Source organism: Canis lupus, chromosome 31 (assembly GCF_003254725.2).
Source record: "Canis lupus dingo isolate Sandy chromosome 31, ASM325472v2, whole genome shotgun sequence".
Lineage (NCBI taxonomy): Eukaryota > Metazoa > Chordata > Mammalia > Carnivora > Canidae > Canis > Canis lupus.
The window spans coordinates 12,021,329-12,046,515 of NC_064273.1; the positions used below are offsets into that span (position 1 = coordinate 12,021,329).

Consider the following 25,187-nt stretch of genomic DNA (forward strand, 5'->3'; position numbering starts at 1 on the left):
CATTTTATTTGCGTTTGCTTTTTTCCTTGTTAATGCAAGTGCTTAGGACACCTCTTGGCAAAGAGTTAGTGTTCCAAAACTATTTATAGTATTGTAAGGTAAGGTAGGTGCAGAATAGCACGAGATGTTATTCCCTTCAGGGGAGTGGTGGACAAAAGAATCAAGGAAGCTGAGATTCTTCAATTTTATTTTAATGGTTTGGAATCTGAGGAACATGGTAACTGAGTTTGAAAAATCCTGATTCAGTCAGTATCTGGTACTTTTCCCTCTCATTCCTTCCACTCAATGTTTTGGCATCCTCTGATCTAGAGAAGCATCAATCATAAGCCAATAGCTCTAATTTCATTTAACTGTTTTATTTGGAATTGATGAGTTCCTTATCTGTGGATAGAATGAACCGTGACATAGGGCAGTTTTTAAGATTGAGAGGAGCCCTGTCAAAAAACCTCTTCTTTACTCCAGGTCAGGCTTAAAATGACACTATTGTAAAGAGTAAACTGTGGCTTAAACTACCCTTGCCTGCCAGGTGCTCTAAGCTGTTCCTCATCCAATTAAGTACTATGGATGTATTTTATATACTTACTGGGAGAAAGCTTTGAACAGGAAAGGTAGGGGATCCCTGGGTGGCTCAGCGGTTTAGCGCCTGCCTTTGGCCCAGGGCGTGATCCTGGAGTCCTGGGATTGAGTCCCACATCAGACTCCCTGCATGGAGCCTGCTTCTCCCTCTGCCTGTGTCTCTGCCTCTCTCTCTCTCTCTCTCTCTCTCTCTCATGAATAAATAATAAAAAAATAAAATCTTCGAACAGGAAGTGTAGGAAAGGATATGAAAGCACAGAACGCCTTGGGAGCAGGAAAGGAAGGCTGTCCAGAAAGGCTACAACCAAAGAGAACTTCATGTATTAACAATTTGGTCTCAGACCATTCCAGAGTGCAAGAAAGCTATTCTGTATCATCAGTAACCAATCTGGAAATTTCCTCATAAACCAACCTCCGGCCCCTGTGTATTTCCAGCTTGTTAGTTAAAATCCCATTACCTTATGCAACATGTGTGTGCCACATCCTCTGGCAGCTTGATGAGCTATACGTAAAGCCAAGCCTGACCTAAATAACCGAAATCTCTTTACAAACACATTTTTATTTGGATTAGAAGAACCCTTCAGAAGATTAATAGGTCACTGATAGAAGCATGTCTTTGAGTAGGCTCCCACTTTAATCTGAACCTCATTGAAACACATGTTTCTTCTTCTGGAAATTTAATTTTCACATCCCTGTATACAGAAATGTCACAACACAGGTTTCCTATGCATCAGCATAAATGGATAAATGGTAGCAGAGTAAAACATATCTAGATTTTTTAAACAGCACTTTGACAGGAAAACCACTAAAATATTCCATTTGACCTTACAGAACTAACAGAATGTAAAGTTTTCAAAGTAAACTTGACTTACTTTCTTTTTGGTTGTGCATCCTCAAAATTAGAAACTTCCTGAAAAATAAAATACAGAAGAAAATAAAATGATACTACTCTAAGAAATCAGAAGGAAAATTCACGTATGGTACATCTTTGAGTGTAATCCAAATGTATCATTTCCCCCTTCCTAATAAACTGACTGGTGTTTCCCCCTTGTATTTTGGCACTATGTCATAGAATCTCAGTTCAATTTTTTTTTCTTTATTCTTTGTAACTTTGAGAGATGTAGATGCTTTCTTTATTAACTAGGGCTTATATCTTATTCAAAGCCCTGGTCAGTTAATAGAGCAAGTCTTTGAACTAAAAACATGCAATTAAATCCTCATAACTTCAAGTTTTCATTCCCTATCAACCCACCACCGCCAAGGGGGGAGATACACACCAGAGTATGCTAATTACATCACACAGTACTTTCCTTTGAGAAAGTTTAAACTATCACAATGCCTCGAGTATGTTGAAATACACCTGTGATTCATCTGGCCTTTCTCTTCAGAGTAACTGAATGTTGTGTAAAATCCCTAATACTTTTCGGGGAAGAATATGTCGCCACATCTTTCACCATCATTGAAAGAGCTTAAACTGCTCCCTGGCACCTTTAAGAACCCTTAAGATTTTCCTGTTATCACTCGTCTTCCCCTTCATTCAAAACCATTTACATTTTTGATGCTCGGGGTACTTTTTGATTATCTACTATATCATAGGCAACAGACCATGTTGTAGAGAGCTTTGACTGGTGTGGTAGGAATTTGTGTAGTAAAGACTGTTGGAACCAATATTCCAGATGGGGGAAAAATAGAAATGCAAAGGTGGGGAAGAATATAAATGAAAATCAGAAAAAGGAAAATTGGTTGATAGTATTAGTCTGAGCACTGCCAAATCCAGGATAACCTTTCCCCTACAAAGTAACTGAAGGGACCCTTTCTCTAACCCTTGTTATGTTTTTGTCAAGATTGAACTCTCAAGGACAATTTAAATTATGTATTTCAAGCTGGTGAGTAGAGTGTCACTGAAAATTCCAGATGCTGACACACTCCATCCCTGAACTTTTTTTTTTTAATTTTTATTTATTTATGATAGTCACACAGAGAGAGAGAGAGGCAGAGACACAGGCAGAGGGAGAAGCAGGCTCCATGCACCGGGAGCCCGATGTGGGATTCGATCCCGGGTCTCCAGGATCGCGCCCTGGGCCAAAGACAGGTGCTAAACTGCTGCGCCACCCAGGGATCCCCATCCCTGAACTTGAGGAACAGTTTTTGCCAAGTTAAGATACCTATGGGTCCCCCACAGGACAATGTCTAAACAGGTGGGAGTGGGGGTAAATACTTGAGAATCATGAAGTAAACCCTGAGGTGAGGTGACATATCAGCACATACCACTCCTTCAATTCTCTATGCTTTATCATCATGTGTCCTAAAAATAACCCAACTCTATCCATGGTCTTTTTGTGAAATTCCTTCAGTATTGGTCTGGATGTCTCCACACCTCAGCCTAGAAGCCAACTGTGTTCCTTTCACCACCATCAGCAACCATACCAGCTTTGTGAGGGTCATCAGGAAAGAGGATGGCCATCCATCTTTGTAGTTATATTTTCCTATCACACATATTTGTAATTTAGCTGGGAAGGAACAAGTTCCATGTTCACATAATCTATAAAATCTGGGCTAAATATGTCTCAGTAGTCAGAATTTACTGTTTTGAGTCTAATAGGATTAGATAAAGTCTATAGGATTAGATAAATTTCTTCAGATTGCAAATCTCATAGTCTTCTAAATAGATTCTCCCTATTTTGAGTATAGAGAAAGAGGTGTCTGGTCTAGAGTATAAAAGGTCAACTTGCAATATGAAAGTTGGGAAACATTAGATAATGTCTGTATTTTTAATCATACAAGCCACAGTACTTTTGAATTAACTTATATCAGTAATCCATGATCTTGGTTTCTGTTTTACATGGTAAAGTTTATTTTGTGCTGTACGAAAAATGCTACCAAAGAGATTAATTCCAGAGGACTCACAAAACTTGTGTGCAATGGAGCTTTAAGTGTTTGAGTCTGGGATGGGGGGGTGTATTATTCAAACACAGTCTTCTGCCTCACTTAGGTGAAGCCTTGGCTAAGTAGGCGTTGGGCTCCGACAAAACTGGTCAAATACATGTGACTGCTGATTATGGTAAAAGAGATACAGTTAGCTCTGGGCTGAGGCATAGAGACATCCGGATCAAGACCAGGGACAAAGATTGGTTATTTTTAGGGTATATTTTGTCACAACATTTTCTAGGGACTATCTAATTTTTTCTGCTTTACTGGAATCCAGGTTAGCCATTTTTACTTGTAATGAATCACTTTGGTTTGGGAATGTTGTGTTACAGAGTTCTCTTATGATGGATACTTTCGAAAAAGATTTTGAAGGGTGCCTGGCTGGCTCCGTAGGAAAAGTACTGATCTTTGAGTTGTGAGTTCAAGCCCCATGTTGCATGTGGAGATTATTTAAATAAATACAGCTTGAAAAAGAAAAAGAACAAGATTTTGGGTTAAAACTTCTTTTAATCCCTATTAAGATATAAGAAGTAATGTAGCTTTCCTTTGGCAACCTGCTTCCTCTAAGATGGCAGAGAGAGTCAAGCACATTAAATGTGAGACTGAAGTGTGATTATGTGGGGGGAAGAGATTACTCAAACAGGGCAACAGCTACTTAATTAATAATACGTCTGTTCCCTGGATGTTGCCTAGTGGTAGATTACTACTGAACTGGTTAAGCAATTTTTAGTACTCCTTGTACCAGACTCAAGGCAGCTGCTTTCCATTCTGACTTCTGCTTACATAAGCAGACTGTTATGTATTGAGTTCAGACCCTGTATTCCTAGAGGAGCAAGTCAAAGAAAGACTAGATGCAGCTTTATTTTTAGAACTACATCTGTGTGTGTATGTGTGTGTGTGTGTGTGTGTTACTCTGAACTCCAAAAAGAAGATACCATTTCAGCGAGTCGATGAAATGATTCTATCTAGTCCATTAATTTGACACTTGCCATAAATACTAGGCAAAACTTGCTCCTGTTAGCCTTCGTTTCATTATCCCCTAAATCAAGCACTAATCATTAGTCTTACCTTTCATTCACTAGGGAGTTTGTGGCTTAATTTAATTTTTACCCCTGGCAATTGTTAGGAAAATAAAAAATGAAATGTAGGCAAATTATTACAAATGGGCCGGCAGAAACTAAAGAATATGTCCAACATGTGTTATTATTCAAGGCTATGAGAGTAGGCTGTAGGAGTAAAGCATTTTCACATAACTGCAACAAGGTCATATAAGGTCAAATTTAAAAAAACAATTGAAAATGAAAAAAGAGAAGAGGACACTTAGAAGAGTTTTTGGATACCAAATGCCATATTTCTATTCTCATGCAGTGGTTACGGTTGGCTGTCCTTTGGGGTTGAGTCTAATATGTGTCTGTTTCTTGCATTATTGGTTTTTAAATCTTACTTTCAAATCACAAAGTCAAAAAGGAAAAATGAAGTGAATAGGTCAGGGATTGTTGTTGCCTAACTAATGGAAATGTGAAAGGTGTTTCTGCACCAGAGAAAATTGATTGGCAGTAAGTGATGGTGTAAATCCCACAGTGAACTTTTAAGACTACAGAGATCTGACCTTTGATTTGCAGATGAATAAACTGAGATCCCAAATGGTAAATTGACTTGTCTAGGGTCGTGCATATAGTGCTCTACTTTGATTAAATGTTAGTCACTTTTTCATTCTAATATATTCTTTTAGAATTATATAATTCACTCATTCATACATTCAGAGCTCAATAAATATTTATTGAGCATGTGCTATGTTTCAGACACTGTTTTAGATGCAAAGAAGAATTACAAGTGGTCCTTCTCTCAGATATTCAACCATCAACGACTGCTAATTTCAGGATCCTGTTGGAGTCCATGATTTTCCTAACTTTGAAGATTAAGTGAGCCAGCCTTCGTAAAATCCTTACACAATGCCAAACACTTTGAAGATACTTATGATGTTATTTTTCATTAAATTAATTATTCATTATTAGTTACATCGAATTTTAATATTGAAGCAAGAGTTGAGCATAAATACAAATACACACACATATATGTGTATGCATACATATAACTTCTCATTAAAATAAGTTAAACCAATTTCTATTTTGTCCAACTGATTCTCTTGAGAGAAGGAGGATGATTCACTTGCATAACTGAAATGGTTTTACTAATATTAAAATACAGCAATTCCAAGAATGCCACATCCAAACTGAATGAGCCTATTTCTGGACATTTCTTAGGTTCCTATGCTTCAGTAAAGTTCCTGCAGATGTTCAAAAAAAGTTAATTTAATGGAAGTTCCTTTTAAAAAAAAAAGTCTCATAGACATCTGGCAAAGATGATTATGATGCTTCAAAGTTATTAAAATAGAGTAGTTTTGCAGTACACCTAAAGCCACCAGAGAGAGTGTAACACACACACACACACACACACACACACACACACAAGCTCTGTTCTCAGAGAGGAAGTTTGTGTGACTGGATAACAAACTATCACCCCTGTAAAGGAGTCCTACCGCCCAAGGACTTCTACCTCGCCTCTACGTCTTCCTGCAAATGTGTGTAGAAAAATCTCATGATGGAAAGGTCTCCTAAGTTCTCAAAGAGATCACACAGCAAAGAGGAATATTCGTGAATGTAGCTAGTCTGAACCCAATTGCTAAAGCAGGTTGCTAAGAATGATATGGCTTTAAATCACATTGCTTTTCTATTCCTTGATTTAACATATTTGCAGAATAATAATGGCAGAACACTCATGTACTATCAAGCACAATTCTTAATGCTTTATATAGAGTAGTTCACCTAATCTTTACAGCACTCCTATGAGGTGGATACTATTATAATGGAAGATACTATAAATGAGGACACTCCATTTACAGATGGGTAAACTGAGGCATAGAGCAGTTGAGATTCTTGCCTAAGGTCACATAATTAATATGTGGTAAAACTGGTATTTTATGCCTGTCTTAACCATTACACAATGCTACTTCTATACTTGACTGCACAGATCCAGAATCTACCTCTCATTTAGGTCAGAGATCTCACAAATGAGCACTATTGGCCAGGGAGAGAGTGGCCATGAAAAAGCAGAGAAAATATAATACTATCTTCCAGTACTAAACAAAGAACTCAGAAAGTACACCCTTATCAAAGCATTATTAACAAGAATAATTTAGTATTATTTGAAGACAAGGGCATAGACAGCACACTGATGTGTTTTAAAGGCACTAATCATTTTGTGGATGCTGCCATCATCATCAAAGAATGCCCAGTAATTTATGACGGCACATTTAATTAAAAGTGAGCACTTCCGGAACCACTGAATTGAGATGACAGTCTGTACATTGGCGGTCCCCAGTATATTACTATAATAATGTTACGGTTCTCAGGGAAAACAGATTTCATCCCCCCATGAGAATGCAATGAAGAAGAAGCAATGTCAGCTCATCCGGATGGGAAAAGTAGACTTTCCTGCCAGGCTGTCCAGCTCCTGTCAAAGAGTAACAACCCTATATAGCTAATGAATTTTGATTTCCTCAAGAGAAGCAGGTGGTGTACGGCATACCCACATGGCCCATCATCTCAGGGCAGATCACATAGCTTGTAGTGCCTGGAGAATGCACAGGTACTGTATCTAATCTGCCAGAGACAGAGCTGGTAAATCACAGAAAATTTTGCCATTTGTCTACTGGTGTGCTAAGTGAGCTTTCTATCAATCCTGAACTAACAAACTCCTCTCACAGCACTATAAATATCCAGGATGACAAAACAAGTTTCCTAGGGGATGGTTATTTGCATTATAAAAGATTCTTCCTTTACAAAAAGATTCCATTCCAGATTTCTTAAAAAAGAGAGCTTTTCTTAAGTATCTTCAAATGTGTCGTGATTTATGAAGTTATATTTACACAGGTTTTAGAAAGGGGAATAACGTTTATTAAGTCACCTGTTTTCTGCCACTTATATCATTATCTTACTTAGTTCTCAAGCCACAAATGGAACAAGAGCAAGCCAAACAAACTTGTGAGAAGTCTGTTAGGAAATGTGATGGGTAAAAATATGAAATTCCATCCTTACAATGAGAAAACATTGAACTGGCATCCAGAACCTGGCTTGCTTCCCCAGGTCTGCTCCTACATTGGGCAAGATCCAAAAACTCTCGCAGAACTTCAGTCTCTGCATCCACAGAATAAGGCTGGTGAATGCGAACTTTAAAATCTCTTCCAAAGCCATGGTTCCTAATCTACAATATTTCAATCCAGAATCAGCAGGGATGACAAAAGCTTTTAAGAGAAAATTAAAGTGAGAATGGGCTTTTTTGCTTTACAGCTTTTTCTTTAAAACATGATTAAAGAGATAACCATGGCTTTCATTAGATTCAATTAGTAATTGTATCATAAGCTTAGGAAATAAAAAAGAGAAGAAGGCATAATTAACCTTAATCTATTGATTTCATTTTATTTTAACATAAGTCTCTGTTTATGAGAGGATACTAATTAAAACCACCAGAAAGTGTTCACACATGAATTGGTGGCAGAGGAATAACTGTATGTATGGACATAATGGGTAAAAAAAAAAAAAAAAAAAAAGTACAGTCTTTTTAATGAAGGTAATCTATGTTTTATATGTCAGCTTGTTAGGAGTCATTTTACAATCCAGAAATCAAGAAAAGGATTACATACACTGTTTTGACACTGACTCCTCTTGTTCATAGTTTGATGAAGACCTAGCTGATGGGATGCCATTGTTAATCTCATTTTCTTCCTTTAGTGTCTATGTTATTAATAGCTCTGTCAATGCTAATGCTAATATGGAGACAGAACAAAAAACTCCCAATTTTAATAGTTTGGAGGCAAGTAAGAAATGCAGTTGAGTGGTTAGAATACCAACCTGAGAGTCACCTACCTTGATTTCTCCATTACTCACCTATTCTAATGACATGTCACGTTTCAATGTGTCCATTTATCCATTTATAAGACACTTGGCTCTAAGTGCTTTTTAAGCACTTTTGTGAAAGATGCTAGAACAGTGTGCAATGATAATGTCTTAACCACCTCCTTTCACCACTTTTAACTCTAGTTCTTCCTTTAAATCTTAAATCTCATCTCTGTGGAACTGGCACCGTTAAGCCACAAACCACAGTTATGTTCTTAGAGATAACACCTATTATTGATCATTTATTTTGTGCCAACCACTGTGCTAATAATGTAATTATATTGTTGCCTTTTACTCTCAAATGATGAATAAGAGTAACAGTTTCTTCATTTTACAGAAGAAATCAGGCTTGAAGATTTTAATGAACTAGGAGGCTTTGAAATTTTATAAGGCTTATCTGATCCCCCAATCTTGTGCTACTGGCAACTATATTATTTTTTCTTTTGAAATTCCTTCTGAGAATTCTTATACAAGTAGGGCTTGGTGCTTACAATATAGTATTTAATTATGTAGCTATTTATGTTCCTCTCTAGATATTTTGGGCATATGTATTTCTTGCTGTAGATGACATCTTTCATTCACTAAACCTAAAATCAATGTGCAGCAGAAGAGGAAGAAGAGGAAGAAGGGAGAAAGAGAAGCAAGAGGAGGAGAAGAAAGAGAGGAGAGAGGAAGCAGGAAGGGGAGAAAGAAGGAAGGAATGAAGGAAAAAAAGAAAGAAACTTCTCTTGTTATGAGAATAAGATGTGGGGTTTTGGTCCTGTCCACTACATCTATCAACCTAAGGCACAAGACAAAATTGACTAATAGGGGCAAAATACAAGTCATGGGCATCCATTTTTAATGTGACAAATCTCAGCAGAGACAGTGTAGAGCTTATCACAGTGATAGCGTCTTCTTGATTTGGCTACTTCCTGTAATCTGACAGAAGCAGCAGCTCTCCTGGGTGGCAAGTTTTGTAGTGTGCTTCTCAGAGTAATTCCTGCAAGCTCAGCTATGTATTTATCTTCAATGTCCCAATAATTCTGAGCTCTCTTTAACCTGTAATACATTCCTTTCTGCTTGAATTAGCTAACACTGATTTGATTATCTACAAATAATTCTGATTAGTTACTTATCAAATTAATTTTGGTTCCTATATTAGTTAAATATTGCTGTGAGGATGCCTGGGTGGCTCAGTTGGTTAAGCATTTGCCTTCTGCTCAGGTCATGATCTCAGGGTTCTAGGATTGAGCCCCACATTGGGCTACCTCTCCCTCTGCCCCTCCCTTCCACTCTTGCTCTCTCTATCTTAAGTAAGTGAAGTGAATGAATAAATAAATAAATAAATAAATAAATAAATAAATAAAATATTGTCCTGTAATAAATTACTCCAAAATGTAATGGCTTAAAACAATAAGCACTTAATATCTCATAGTTCCTGTGGGTCATGAATATGGGCATGACTTAGATGGGTCCTTTGTTTCATGGTCTCTCACAGGGTTGCAGTCAAGTTGTTGGACCAAAGAACTGAGGTCTTATCCAAAGCTTAGCTGGGGAAAGATCCTCTTCTAGGGTCACTTAGTGATTATTGGCAGCATCCAATTTTTTGAGGGCTATTGAAATGAAAGCCTCATTTTCTTGCTGGCTGTAGGCTGACTGGCTCTAGGTTCCTTACCACTTGGGCCTTTCTAGATGGATCTTGCTTCATGATAATGTTCAAGCCAAGAAGGTTATGGACCCAGTCTGTTAGCAAGACAGAAGTCAGGGTCTTTTGTAACCTAATCATGGAAGTGACTTCTTGTTACCTTTGCCAAATTCTGTAGGAATCAAATCACACAGAGGGGTGGGGATTACATAAGGACTTAAATATCAGAAGGCAGATAGGACGATTAATTTTGTATCAACTTGGCTAGACCACAATACCCAGATATTTGGTTAAACACCAGCCTAGAGGCCACTAGGAAAGTATTTTTTAGATGAGATCAACATTTAAATCAATAGATTTTAGCACACTACCCTCCATAATATAAATGGGTCTCATCCAATCAGTTGAAGATCTTAAGACAAAAAGACTGTAGTCTCCCATAGGGAAGAAGTAATTCTGCTTCTAGACTTCTTCTTGACCCTAGTTATAACATCAACTCTATCCTTGGTCTCCAGCCTGCCAGCCTGCTCTGAAAATTTCTGACTTGCCAGCCTACATAATCACATGAGCCACTTCCTTCATTTCTCTCTTTATATATCAACAACCTATTAAGTTCTGTTTCTCTAGAGAACACTGACTAATATAGCCAGGTTCATTAGAGGACATCTTAGAAGTCTGCCTTCGACAGTTCCAAAAGGAAAGTAATAGTGTTTTATGTTAAACAACACTCCCCTTCCAGAAGAGATTATTTTCAAAAATTTTAAAAGATTTTATTTATTTGAGAGATACCATGAGAACAAGTGGGAGTTGGGGGTTGCATGGTGCAGAGAGAGAAGCAGACTCCCCCGCTGATCAGGGAGCCTGACTCAGGCTGCATCCCAGGACCCTGGGATCATGACCTGAGCCTAAGGCAGATGTTTAACTAACTGAGACACCCAGGCACTCCTCCACTTCCAAAATAATTTAAAATGTATTCAAGGAAACATTTTAGAACAGGAAGGGACCTTAGAGATCATCTAGTCTAATCCTATTATCTTATAGAGGTGGAAACTGAGATTCAGATAGTATAAGGACTTATTCAACAGTATTCAGGAACAAAGCCAAGGCAGGAACTCAGTTCCTTTCATAATGCTCTTACCATTGACCCCTGAATTATCACACGTTGAAGGTTGAGAATTGCACTGGTGGCCTGAAGACTGATTATAGTGAAGGAAAATCTTCACGGGCAGATGAACTATTGGTCAGCAAGATTGCTCTTCCCTTGAGTTGCTCTTCCCATAGTGGTAATGGTTTTGTGCTGGTGCCTCCTCATCCCCCAATCCAGATTCCTTTATGATCAATGGCACACATAGCCAAGACAGTAAGCTGGGGTCATGGATGCTGCCAGTGGCTATGGAACACAGTAAAAATAACTGGCCATATGGGGATTAAACCCCTGACCTTGGCCTCATTAGCGCTGAGCTCTAACCAACTGTTAGACATGTATTGTATTGTTTGTCTTTAAAGCTATTTTTGAATCTGCTATATTACTTTCTCATTAACATCTGGTGGCTGGAAACAATTTAATTGATTTCTACAGTGCTTTTTACCAGTATAGTATGTTGATGAGTGAGTACAGAAAAAATTAATCTTGCATTTTAATAATATCTAAGTTAAAATGGACCCCCTAAAAAACAAAAACAAAAACAAAACAACCCTGAAATAAGTATTAGGCAAACAAGAGCCACCGTGATAGATTTTCTTACTCATTGCTGTCTATACACATGATGAGAAATCTAGGTCTAAATTGTCAAACATTGCACTCAACCTGAGTGTTCATGATTTGAGGCAATTTGTGGAGATTAAAATCTTGGGTGTTCTAATGCACATCAACAATAAATCCTGTTGCTTCTTCTTGTCCAGCCCAGTAAAAATCAATGCTTTTAGGTAAGAAGTGTTGATTACAAATTATTTTTGAGCAGTTATTTTAAAACGACATCTGAGCTCAAGTGAGAGTTTGACTTAAAGTCATTTAATCAAGGGTATTAAATTAAAGGATCACTCTGCCCTGGTGTGATGGGTTGCAGAAGGAAGGGAAATGAACATTAACATGCATTATGCCAGGTGCTTAACGTGTGTTATAGCATTTGATCCTCACTACAAACTAAGAGGCAGACATTTTTAGCCACATTCTATTGCTTAGGAAATTTAGGGTCAGAGAAGTTCAATAACATTCTCAAGGACACATATTTCTCAGCCACCTGGAGAGCAGGAGTAAAACTCGAGTCTATTAACTACATTACCCATCTCAGGTTCTTTCTGCTTTGTTCTGTATATCATCAGATTATATTTAGCATATATATTATAAGGTCAGATTCTTTATCCTTCTATCTTCTGCTCCTCTTCACTTCTTATCTCCCAAAAGCACTTTGCCACTTGCCCATCTCCTGCCTTCTCTAACCCTTGCATATATACACATTCATACCACACACACACACACACACACACACACATATGCACACTTCTGGCAGAGGGGCCAAAGGACAAGATTAGTATTTGGGAAGCCAGAACTCCAGTCTTGATTCCATCTGTCTCTCCATACAAGTCACTAATCTCAGCTTCCTCATTGGGTAACACACCTGTTCCCTATTGTCTCATCTCCTTCTAAAAGTATATAATTAAATGTTTACCATCAAGTATTTTTACACTTTATTATCTATACTTCCTTAAGTGAAGTAGGATATGATATTATCTGGTTATTTAATGCCTCAATACCACCAGCAGTTCCAAGCCTCTCATCCTGCACTGTCCAACACAGAGCCATTACTAGCCTCATGGGGCTATTGAGCAATTGATGAATGGTTGGTTTGACCGAGGAACTACATTTTAATTTAACTTAATTTAATTTGAATTTAGAAACTGAAGCTGGGGACAAAACACACAATCTTTATGATTTCACTAGGACTAGATTTCACTTCAACCATTGACACTTCAGCATCGGACTTAAGATGTATAAAATACATATGACAAAAGTCTTAGCTTAAAAACAAGAGTGTAAAATGTCTTATTAACATTTTATATTAATTACATTGTTTCTTTTTCAAGTTTTTTATTGTGACTACTAGAAAATCTAAAACTGTATCTGTGGATTGCATTATATTTCTATTGGAAGGGGCTACTCTAATCCCTTCTTACTGATATTGTAAGTCCAGAGTAGAGTCTAGATATATGTGTCTTCAGGTGTTCCTGAAGTCCCACTGCTGTTGAGAACAACTGTCAAAAGTTGTAGCAAAGTCTTTTTACAGCAACTCTTTCTTTTTAAGATTTTTTTTATTTATTTGAAAAAAAGAGAGCATGTGTGCACATGAGCTGTGGGGGGGGGAGGTGGGAGATCAGGAGAGGCAGAGGGAGAGGGAGAGGGAGAGAGAATCTTAATCTGACTCCACTATGGGCCTGATCTCACAACTCTGAGATCATTCATGAGCCAAAATCAAGAGTCAGATGCTTAACTGACTAAGCCATCCAGGCACCCCTGTGATTTAGTTTTTAATGTAATAGTATTAGATAGTTTTTCTTTTTTGGATCATTCTTCTCCATATTAATTGGAAAAATTAAAAAGTCTTAATTTATCACCACTTTATAAGACCCAAATATTACAGAAGAGTTGTAACTCACTTTAAATGTTACAATAATACTGTAAACCTGGGGTAGGGATGATACAAATTATTTTCTACAGAGACAAAAGAGAGCCACCTTCAGAAAGCTAGCCTTCCTCTCTGTCCATTGCAGAGGAGTTCCAGAGGTGAAAGGGCACTGCTTTTGTTTTTTGTTTTTTTTGCATTTGTTTTTGTTTTTTGAGCATGGTAATGCCAATTATAATACGTATGAAAAGATTCAGAAGGAAGGATAGTGGACATAATAGATTAACACTTAACATCTCCCCACCTTCCTTCTGGTGTGCCTTCATCTATCAGAGGCAAAAAGGCTAAAAACCACATTCTACAAGCTTCCTAAAGCCCAGAGAACAGATATAATTTAAGTCTGGCACAATATAAGCATCCGTGTGACATTTGAAAGGTGAGATGTGACCCAGAGGCCACAAACTAGTAGCCAGGTTAACAGATGAGTGAAATTCCCTTTAACCTAATGTATCTAAAATATTATTTCAACAAGCAATTAATGTAAAAATTGTTAGTAAGCTGTTTTATATTTTTTCATAGGAAGTATTTAAAATACAGCTTCTATTTTACCCCTACTGCCATCCTTACTTGGAATAGCTCCTTTACAGGCATTCAATTGCCACCTGTGTTTGTAACCACACAGCTCCAGGGGTCAGTAAGCTTTTTCTAAGGAAAGCCAGATAGAAGTATAATAGGCTCTGGGCCACAGACAATTTCTATAGAGCAGTCTTATTTTTGCTTTTGTTTTTAAACAAATCTTTTCAAATGCAAAAGCTGCTCTTAGCTCATGGGCCATAAAATACAGGCCCCCTCAGGCTGTGGTTTGCAATCTCAGCTCTAGTGTGGCATATGAACCCTTCTCATGGTTCTTTAACTTCTGTGCTAAATCATTCCTGCATGTGGAGAGGAGGAGGATCAAGAAGATACTGTCTTCCTGCAACAGAACTCAGCCAACCCCATAGAGAGGATTGTTCTCATTCTATAGAGAAGTGGCAGAGTCAGAATGAGAACTGTTATTTATCCAACTCCAAAGCTCATGCTTTTTGACACTACATGCTACATACTCCATTATTGAGGCTTTCTTTAGCTTGATTAATGGAACTTCACCAATCTATTCATTTAGCTTACAAGTATTTATTGAATGAGTATTTGTACATTGAATTTATTAATAAATTCAATTGAAGTATAAATTGAAGTATTTATTGAATGAGTATAAATAATAGGGACATTGCCCCTACCCCACATTAAAGCTCATTTTTGAGAAAGCTCAAATTTCTTACGAATTTATGAGTTACAAAATGGAAGCAAAAATTGACAATCATTTGCTTACTTCAGTCAATACAGATGGCAAACCAGATAATTCAGGACTGAACCAGTTAACCCCCAGTTGGCAGAGATACAAGCATTTTATGTTCTCACTCTATTTCTAAATCAAGATATTTTATTAGCTTCAGACATAATAAAGAAGTACTAAAAGTGGTACAGAATCAAGCCATAATGACCTACATTTTAACTAATATAATAACAAAGTAGTCAATCCTTAGTTAAGCTAGTATATTAGTACAGTTTCAGCATATTTACTTAGTTGTATGGTTATTTATTACATAAAATCTTTACCCATTTTTTTATTTTTGGTAGTAGCTCTCCAAAGCACTCTTTTTTTACAAGTGGATCACTTATTATTCTTCTTCATGAAACTTAATAAAGTCTTGTATTTTAAATTTATTTATCTTTGGACCAGATATCCATTACCAACCCCTCCTGGAACTGCAATTAAAATGGAAGCTGGATGTTTCAGATGTTCCTCATTTAAAATCCCAAGCTACTAAATAGACGTTTTTCCAAAGAAGACATGCAGATGGCCAACAGACACATGAAAAGATGTTCAACATCATTAATCATCAGTGAAATTCAAGTCAAAACCACAATAAGATATCATCTCATACCAGTCAGAATGGGTAGTTTCAAAAGGACAAGAAATAACAATTGTTGGCAAGGATGTGGAGAAAAGAGATCCCTCATGCACTATTAGGAATGTAAATTGTTACAGCCACTGTGGAGAACAGTATATAGGTTCCCCCCAAAACTAAAAATACAAATACCATGAGATCTAATTAATTCCCCTTCTGGGTGTATTTACCCAAAGAGGATGAAAACACTAATTCAAAAAGATACATGCATACCTATGTTTATTGTAGCATTGTTTATAATAGACAGGATATGCAAATAACTAAGTGACCATCAATAGGTAAATGGATAAAGAGGATGTGGTACATACACACAATGGAATATTACTCAGTCCTAAAAAGAACAAAATCTTGCCATTTGTGACAACAATAATGCACCTAGAAGGTATTATGCTAAGTGAAATAAGTCAGAAAAACAAAATACCATATGATTTTACTTATATGTGGAATCTAAAAAACAAACAAATGACATCAAAAAGAGAGACTCATAAACATTAAGAATAAACTAGTGGTTCCCAAAGGGGAAGGGGGTAGAGGATAGACAAAATAGGTGAAGAGGATTAAGAGGTATACATTTCCAGTTATAAAATAAGTTGCAAAGATGAAAAGTAGAACATAGGGAATATAGTCAATAATATTGTAGTAACTTTGTGTGGTGATAGATAGTAACTATACTTATCATGGTGAGCATATCATAATGCATATATTGTCAAATCACTATGTTGTACACCTGAAACTAATAGTACTTCTAAACTGTACTTCAATTAATTTTTTTTAATTTAAAAATCTCCAAATAAACTATTTTCCCTTTAATACCTATTCAGCCCTTTAATGTGAAGATGATCTACAGTAGATCATCTCCTCTGGGAGTCTGGATTATCTTATATTCATCTATATAACTCCACATATTGCTTGAAACAGTATTTTCTACATCACAAAACTCCTAATAAATATGAGTAAATACAACTTGTTTAAGGGAAGCCAAGAAGCCCGGAATTTGTCTTGTTTTTCTTTTCTTTTTATTCCTTTCTCTTCCTTCCTTCCTTCCTTCCTTCCTTCCTTCCTTCCTTCCTTCCTTCCTTCCTTCCTTCCTTCCCTCCTTCCTTCCTTTCTTTCTTTTCTTTTCTTTTCTTTTTGAAAGGGAGAGAGTAAGGTCAGGAGGAGCAGAGGGAGAGAGAGAACCTCAAGCAGGCTTCACACTAATGCAGAGCCCAATGCAAGATTTGATATCTAATTACTGAGATCATGACCTGAGCTGACATCAAGAGTTGGAAGCTTAACTGACTGAGCTAACTAGGTGCCCCTTATTTTTCTTTTCAACTCATGTGACAAATGATATTATTTTTAGTAGGGGCTATTATTTTCTATTGTAACAACTAGATATACTATCTAATTGGTTCTAAAAAGTCAGTATGAGAGCAACTTTCCTCTTCCAGAAGGTTGCAGATACATTTGGGTTGAGGACTGGAAGCTTGAGATATAACTCCATGAACCTTAGGAATGTTTTTGTAGTATTTCTAGAAAATGAATCCAAAAATAATAACTGTTTCTGATATTGCCAAGACTAGTCCAAAACTTTTTTTTTCTTGAATTAGGGAGGAGGGGGAGACAGTGAGAATACTAGGAGGAAAAAATAATCCATTCTTCAGAGGTTCAGAGGGAAAGTTCTAAACCACTAAATGTCATTTTATTAAAAGACTGATTTTGTTTTAACCAAGCTATGAAATCATTATTATTAGGAATAAAATGTCAGTGGTAATTTGAAAGGACTAGTACAATTTAACAATTAATAGTAGAATCAGTGCTTGAACTGGTTGCCTTTCAAATTTATGTTGTATATATGCACGGATTTTAAAATTAAATATGGAGACATATATATCTATATACATGATATCCATGTACACATATACATGTATATATATTGTATATATATATATGTGGAGAGAGAGTTATAGAAATTTCAATCATGTTTTCATTATTCTCATCCACTTTGGAATGTAAGGAAGTTTGATAAAAATTCTAGTAGACTGCTTGGCCATGAACTTGTTTATTTTTCATGCATATTTATTAAACTAATACTTTTAAGAAAATATCTTCAGGCTCTTCAGCCTATTCATTTTTTCTTTTTAATTATAGAGTAAAAATGCTTACAAATATTTTGCAATGTTAATTGAGAGTCTCCACATAAGTCTTACTCTCTCAGATTACTATGTAAAATGTATTCCTGCTTCCTCTTATGCATATCTGTCAAGATCAACATCTTCATGGATATTGAAAAGGTATAGATTGAGGGAAGAGTTTCCACTACAATAAAATGTTTTTGGATTATTTTTTACCGACTGAGACTTATTATTGAACTTGTTTGCTAACAAATGCTACATTGCTTACATCCATAAGCTATATAAAAAAGTTGTTTTCAAAGAATGTCCCCAAGGAATAAAATTGGTAGGTATGAAGGCAGATATAAAACTTGAAGGTACTTTTCTGGATTTGAGTCCTGGGTCATCTTCTTTTTAACAGGGGAAGTTATGTAACCTTTCTCAACATTTCTAAACATTTCTAAAGTTATTGTGAGGATCAACACAAATAATGCCATATATAACATTACCTAATACAGTGCCTTACAAAAAAGGAAGCGGATAGTAATCTTTGTGTTGTTATTGGGGAAAAGTATAATTGTAAGGGTAGAAGATGGCATCTAAATCTCTAAGCATAGGGAAGTTCTTTATTTGTAGCAGACAGGATGTTTTGTATTGCACTAAGCCACAATATAAGGAAAATAAGTTTGTTAGGATGGGATTAATTTATTATCATTTTTATTTTTTTAAGCTTTTATTTATTTATTCATGAGACACACACACACACAGAAAAGCAGAGGGAGAAGCAGGCTCCATGCAGGCAGCCCGATGTGGGACTCGATCGCGGGACTCCAGGATCATGCCCTAAGCCAAAGGCAGATGCACTTAACCGCTGAGCCACCCAGGCGTCCCAGGATGGGATTAATTTAAATACAGCACAATCAACTATGAGAACAGCCAGCACTGTTAAACAGGGACAGGGCCAATTTTGCAGAGCACCGAGAACTCTCTGCCTCTAGTAATTATAAAGATAATTCAAAAAAACTATCTGCATTTGCATTCTAGTAATATTCATGTTTTGTAAGTTCACAGTGTGTGTCCTTAAATTTTAGGAGCAGCTTAGTAAAGTGGTTAGCACAGATTTTAAAGTCACCAGGGGTGTATTGCAGTTGGCACTGAAGATAATGAACAAATAAATATTCAGGTATTGTAAGCCTGTTATTAAACCACTGGTAGCTTAAAATGACCAAGGGAGGAGCATTTACACCATGGCAATCAGCAAATGGAACAAATCTAGGGTTCCCTCCATCCATCCCAAAGACCTGGTTTACCAATGCACTACTGAGGCAGACTCATATATCTTTAATTGACAGCTTTAACACTTCATGGTTTATAGCCTGTAGCAAGTTATTTTGCTTTCTCTCCTTCAGTTTCCTAATCTCAAAAAATAATGTAGTTATTTCTCTGTCCTAAGTTTGCTTTGAGGATTAACTGGGTTAACTTATGTAATCACCTAATACATACTCTATAAATGGTAGTTCATATTAATAAGCTAAAGTCATGAAAGAGACAACAATAAAAAGCTCAGAAGCTAAAAGTAAATGAAGAGCTTTCTGAGAATAGTGATTTTTGCCATATTAACAGGTATCATGGGCAGCCCGGGTGGCTCAGTGGTTAAGTGCCGCCTTCAGCCCAGGGCTTGATCTGGAGACCCGGGATCAAGTCCCACATCGGGCTCCCTCCATGGAGCCTGCTTCTCCCTCTGCCTGTCTCTCTCTCTCTCTCTCTCTCTCTCTCTCTCTCTCTCTCTCCCTCTCTCTCTCTCTCACTAATAAATAAAATCTTAAAAAAAAAACCAGGTATCATGAGACAAGTGATTCTAAATATATAATAGAGAAGCAATCCGCTCAACTCAAGGCTTCACTCACCATGAAGAGATTGTTGTGTGCTTTTCCACTCTCTCCAATAGGTGAGATAAGAGAACCAATCCCGACAGAGGTGCTTTCTTGGTTAGTTTGTTGCTCTGGGACTGGCTCATATAAGCTGTCCATAGAGCCTTCCTGTAATAAAAGAGATTTATGAGGCAAGAAATAATAAAATGATATTTTCATTGAAAAGTGCTTTTTAAAAAAGATTTATTTATTTATTTTAGAGAGAGAGAGAGCACATGAGCAGAGGGAGGAGCAGAGGGAGAGAATTTCAAGCAGGCTCATCTCTGAGCATGAGGTATGACTCAGGCCTCCATCTCAAGACCTAGAGATCATGACCTGAGCCAAAATCAAGAGTTGGTCACCTATAATACAGAGCCATCCAGGCACCTCTCCTTAAAAAGTCTTCTAACCTATCTACCCCCTTTTACAAAGTACCCCATCTAAATTGTCCTGGGCATAGAGATGAAGAGTTAATGGTATGCCAGTTTTCAACAGTGAACAAGGCAGCAAAGAAAGGCATTCTCAGCACTCTCTACAGAGCCAGGAATTTAAACAAAACTCAACTGTTGGGGAACAATTGTGCAAAATGAGGCAGTTTTTCAAAAAGGGTGATGAAGACATCAACTTCAAGGTACAACTAAATAGATGCCAATGTGCACAGCAATAAACTGCGGTGGGTGTCAGGTCACAGGTGTTAGATACACATATCCCTCTAATTAGTCCTGTGTCCTTGTAGAAGAAACACAATGTGTACTTTAGCTTCTTCAATGGTAAAGCAGCAGTTTTGTTCATGTTACAGAGTAACTGCCAGGATAAAATCAATTTACAGGGTGTGCTCTGAAACAGCAAAAAAAGTATTTCACAAGTACAATAAAGATATTAATATTTATGTTATTTATATTAATAAATAATATTATGTATTTGTTTTCATTCTTTTACAGAAGAGTAAATTTTAAAATGTACGATTTTGCATTTAAAATCATTGTAAACCAGGGGCACTTGGGTGGCTCAGTGGTTGAGCTTCTTCCTTTGGCTCAGGTCATGATCCTGGGGTCCTGGATCAAGTCCCATATCAGGCTCCCCACAGGGAGTCTGCTTCTACCTCTGCCTATGTCTCTGCCTTCCTCTGTGTGTCTCTCATGAATAAATAAATAAAATCTTAAATAAATAAATATATATAAATAAAACAACTGTGAACCACATAATAAGTTTTCTTTGTATTTGAGAAGCAAACTTACTAACTGAATTAACTAGTTACATTTTCACCTTGTGAGACAAAATTGATATAGTTGTGATGTCATCTAGATACAGTATAAAGGGAGAGAGGCATACACTTAGTATATAGGAAATTTCTATAGTTATGAGTAACGCCAAGAGTGGTGTCATTAATATAAAGGTCTGTTGAATTATGAAAGAGTTTTCTTATGTGAAACAATGAGTAGAACTATAGTGTTGCATTGAAAATGTTCTCATCTTTAAAAATGAATTTTATTACAACATAAACTAAGATTGAGTTGCATTTGCATCATCTACCTTTATTTATTTTTAAAGATTTTATTTATTTATTCATGAGACACACAGAGAGAGAAGCAGAGACATAGGCAGAGGGAGAAGCAGGCTCCCTGTGGGGAGTCCAATGTGGGACTTGATACCCGGACCTCACAACTTGAACCAAAAACTTGAACCAAAAACAGATGTTCAACCACTGAGCCACCCAGGCACCCCACATCATCTACCTTTAGAACATTAAACTAAAATGTTCTGTAGTTTTGTGTTGTAAACAACCTCTGCTCAAAACACATGGCAAATTGTTGAGAAAATTAAAAAGACTTAAATCATGTATGCTCTAAAATACCTAATCATGTAGGGACACAAAATCTAACTGAAACACAAAGTGGTGAGTGAATATAAAACTTTGGACCTCTTCAGTGTCCATCCACAAACAGGTAGTATTGACTAGGGCTTTGTGGGGTGAAGTGTAGGGGATATCATCCACATAAAGGAACTTCATGCTAAAATCTAGCAGCACTCATAGTTAGAAAGGAGGTTGAAAAAAAGCTCCTTCCAATAGCTGCCGGGGCCCTTGCTTCTAGGAAGGTGTAGGCCAGAAAAGTGAAATTTATCAACACAGCCAGCAAGATGGGATCTGAAACAAGCAAGCAGCCAACTGGTTCAGTGACTGGATCAGCCATACACCAACTATCACCTCAGGATAAGATTCCTGGACCAGCAATGTAATTCTTGGTTCTGAACCAGAGCCTCAGAGGGACTTGAGGTCTTGCCTCACAACTAGATGTAGAAAGGTGAACAGGGCAGAGAGGAAAGAAAAAGAGAGGGAGGAAGGTGTAGGTTGAGGGGAACGGAGGACTAGGGAGAGGGAGCGACAGAGAAACAGAGAAAAGAGAAAGAGTTTTATCATCCAACATTAACCAAAACACATGAAGGGATTAAATGCTGAGAAATAGCACTAGCTGAATTGACAATCTGAAAATAAAACCATTTCATTCCAGATAAAATTAAAATCAAAATGATGGAGAAATTTTTAAGAAAGAATGTGATCTTCACAGAGTAAAATGAAAAAAGTAATATCCATTTATAAATAATCTATGATGAAACCAAACTGGCAGAAATGAAACAAGAATATCAGAGAGCAACAAAAAATAAACAATTACAGTATCCTGAAATGAGTAATATAATCAAAGAAATTTATATTTAAAAACTAAAAAATTAGGATTAACTCTAGACCTTTGAAAAAAATTAGAAAATACTGCAGAGTCTATCCATGGTGGAGCATACAAGGGTAAATAGAAAACACATAGAACATTCAGGTAAAGTGTGGAGGGTATATTAAGATGTTGCCACGTAAGATTAATAAGAATTCTAGAAAAATAAAATGACAGAATTTTCTTGTCAATTTAAGAAAACTATAGACCAATTTCACTTGTAAAATAGTTTTAAGAAATTCTAAATGTGATGTACACATTTAAATTTAATTAAATTTAGTAGTCTGCATAAAAATATACCATGGTCAATCCGTATTTAATACGAGAATATAAGGATGTTTCAACATTTGGATGTCTTTTTAAAATATTAAACAGAAAACTTATTATTTCAATAAATGTTTTAAGGCACTCAAAAAATTTATTATTCATCTGTGATAAAATCTAGTGAATGGGGAAGAGACAGGAGTTCCTTGACCTCATTGGGATTATTTATCAAAAGCCTCGGGATGACTCAATTAGGAATAACTACATGAATGTGAGAAACAAGTCTAGGATGCCTGCTGGTATAGCATTCTTGTCAATGTGACAGAAGTGAAAGAAAAGTTGAAAATGATACAATTACTAAAGAAGAGGAAAATTTACAGATTATCTGTATGGAAATCTAAGAAAAAAAAACATAGACTACCAGAATTTTTACAATTCAGCAAAATTATATACTTGCAGTATCAATATCAGGAAGTCCATAAATGTATCTATAAACCAGCAGAAACAGATTAGGAAAAAGTAATCATAACAGGAACCAAAATTCTTAGGCCCTTAGCAACAAATTTAGTAAAAGATATGCACGAATTTTAAAGAGCAAATTATAAAATATCTTAATCTTCAATAAAAGAAAATCAGGATCAATGAAAAGCTACACGTGTTTGTGGAGGGGAGGACTCAACTCCATAATTAAGTCAATTTCCCCTAAAGCTGATGTGAGACTAAGTCTATTTTAACCAAAATCCCATCAAAGATTTCATATAATTTGAAATTTACCTAGAAGCATAAAAACTTTAAAAAGTCCAAATTTTAAAAAGGGACAAGGAAAGGGTATTTTGCTGAATAAGGTGTCTACTTAGCGTTAGAATTACCCTAATAGGTATATATTAAAGATCAGGTATAAGGAAAGGGGTAGAGATAAAGCGATGGGATAGAATCGAGTCCAAATAAAATAGAGGCAGCCTTGCAAATCACTGAAGAAATGGTGCACGGATAATTGATTTGTAACCTTACTGGGTTACAAAGTCCTGTTAAACTCAATAACCATATGATGAGCTCAACAAGAAAATCACCCTGCTTCTAATGAGCAAGTCTTCTAAAAGGCTTATCACAATGTAAAACTGTAAGAAACATTCTAGAGTCAGAGTGGCATACATAAAAGGATATTCCTGCCTCCCTTTTGAAAGATAGACCCCATTTCAAGTTTATAGATCCCAAATAATAGCAATCACCTTTAATGGATTATTTATAGTATCCTTGGTTCACAATGGGTAGTTCATTAAGTTTGCTTTATATTTCTCTTAAAAATCCCATTTACTAAAAGATTTACAATTTCCCCCTACACTTCAATAAGAGAATGTTTAACTCTTTCTCTGGCTTTCTTTAGTGGTAAACTTTATGTGATGCTTAGTATTTAAAGCCATCTCTTTCCTACAGAATTAAAGATAAATATATAAATATATATCTCTACTTTTTAATTCTGAAATGGTTCTTTCCACTAAATCAATGATTTTTCATCTCTTTATTTTAAATGCATGTCCCATATGTTCACATTCCTACAGGCACAGATAAAATATGTTTTGAATTATGCACAAATTCCTGGCAAAATCTGTAACCCCACCCCTTTTTCACAGCTCATAACAGCACAGTAGGGTGTTGCAACACCCTGGTTGAGAGCCCATACGCTAAACAATTTTATTTATTTACCCCACAGGAAGAAATAAAAAGCACCTAAAATAGTTTTGATTTTTTTCCAAGTACCTTGTGGACATTTTATTCTTAAAGCAATTGATTTCAACAAACTTTGGAATGCTTGAACAAAATATTTCAGTCTTTATGATGGTTCAATCTAATCAAATATGTTTCCAAACAAGCAAATTTTTAAGGACAGCTTTAAAACATGGGAAAGAGGGGCGCCTGGGTGGCTCAGTTGGTTAAGCATCTGCCTTTGGGCTCAGGTCATGATCCCAGGGGCCCTGGGATCAAGCCCCACGTCCCGTTCTCTGCTTGCGTTCCCTCTCCCTCTATCAAATACATAAATAAAGTCTTAAAAATAAAATAAAACATGGAAAAGAGTTGCAGTCAGATTGAGTCCGTGAGGCATGGCTTTGAAGGAAGCCTTTTTCAGTACATGCTCCTTTTCCTACATTACAGGGAAAGACAATGATGCTCATTAGATGGTTATATGTCTTCAATAGCAGGATTACAAACGGATGCCACACTATGCTGAGCCACGCTATGTTATAGAAACATTAGCATACTGATTATAGAACCATTCAGAGTGATTTCAGAATGCAGTCATCTCTACTGCTACACTGCCTATTTCCATGGGAAGTATATTCATATAAACTACATAGAGCTCTTTTAGATAGACTAGAAAAGAATGCACAATACCACTTAAATCACCTGAAATGGGATTTCTCCAGTCAGATTTATATGGCACAAAGCAAAGTTGAGCACCGGCAATTATTTTGTAAATTGG

General features: G+C 36.5%; 1 protein-coding gene across 2 annotated transcripts in view; it reads right to left on the bottom strand.

Moving 5' to 3' along the window:
- The window catches only part of SAMSN1 (SAM domain, SH3 domain and nuclear localization signals 1), a 144,319-nt gene that overhangs the window by 117,978 nt on the left and 1,154 nt on the right, over positions 1-25,187 (bottom strand). For both annotated transcript variants that reach the window (XM_035709345.2, XM_025449622.3), the window contains exons 2-3: positions 19,719-19,850; positions 1,449-1,486 (exon numbers count right to left, since the gene is read on the bottom strand). In XM_035709345.2, coding sequence (XP_035565238.2) covers positions 1,449-1,486; positions 19,719-19,850 — 170 coding nt within the window. The remainder of the gene's footprint in view (positions 1-1,448; positions 1,487-19,718; positions 19,851-25,187) is intronic.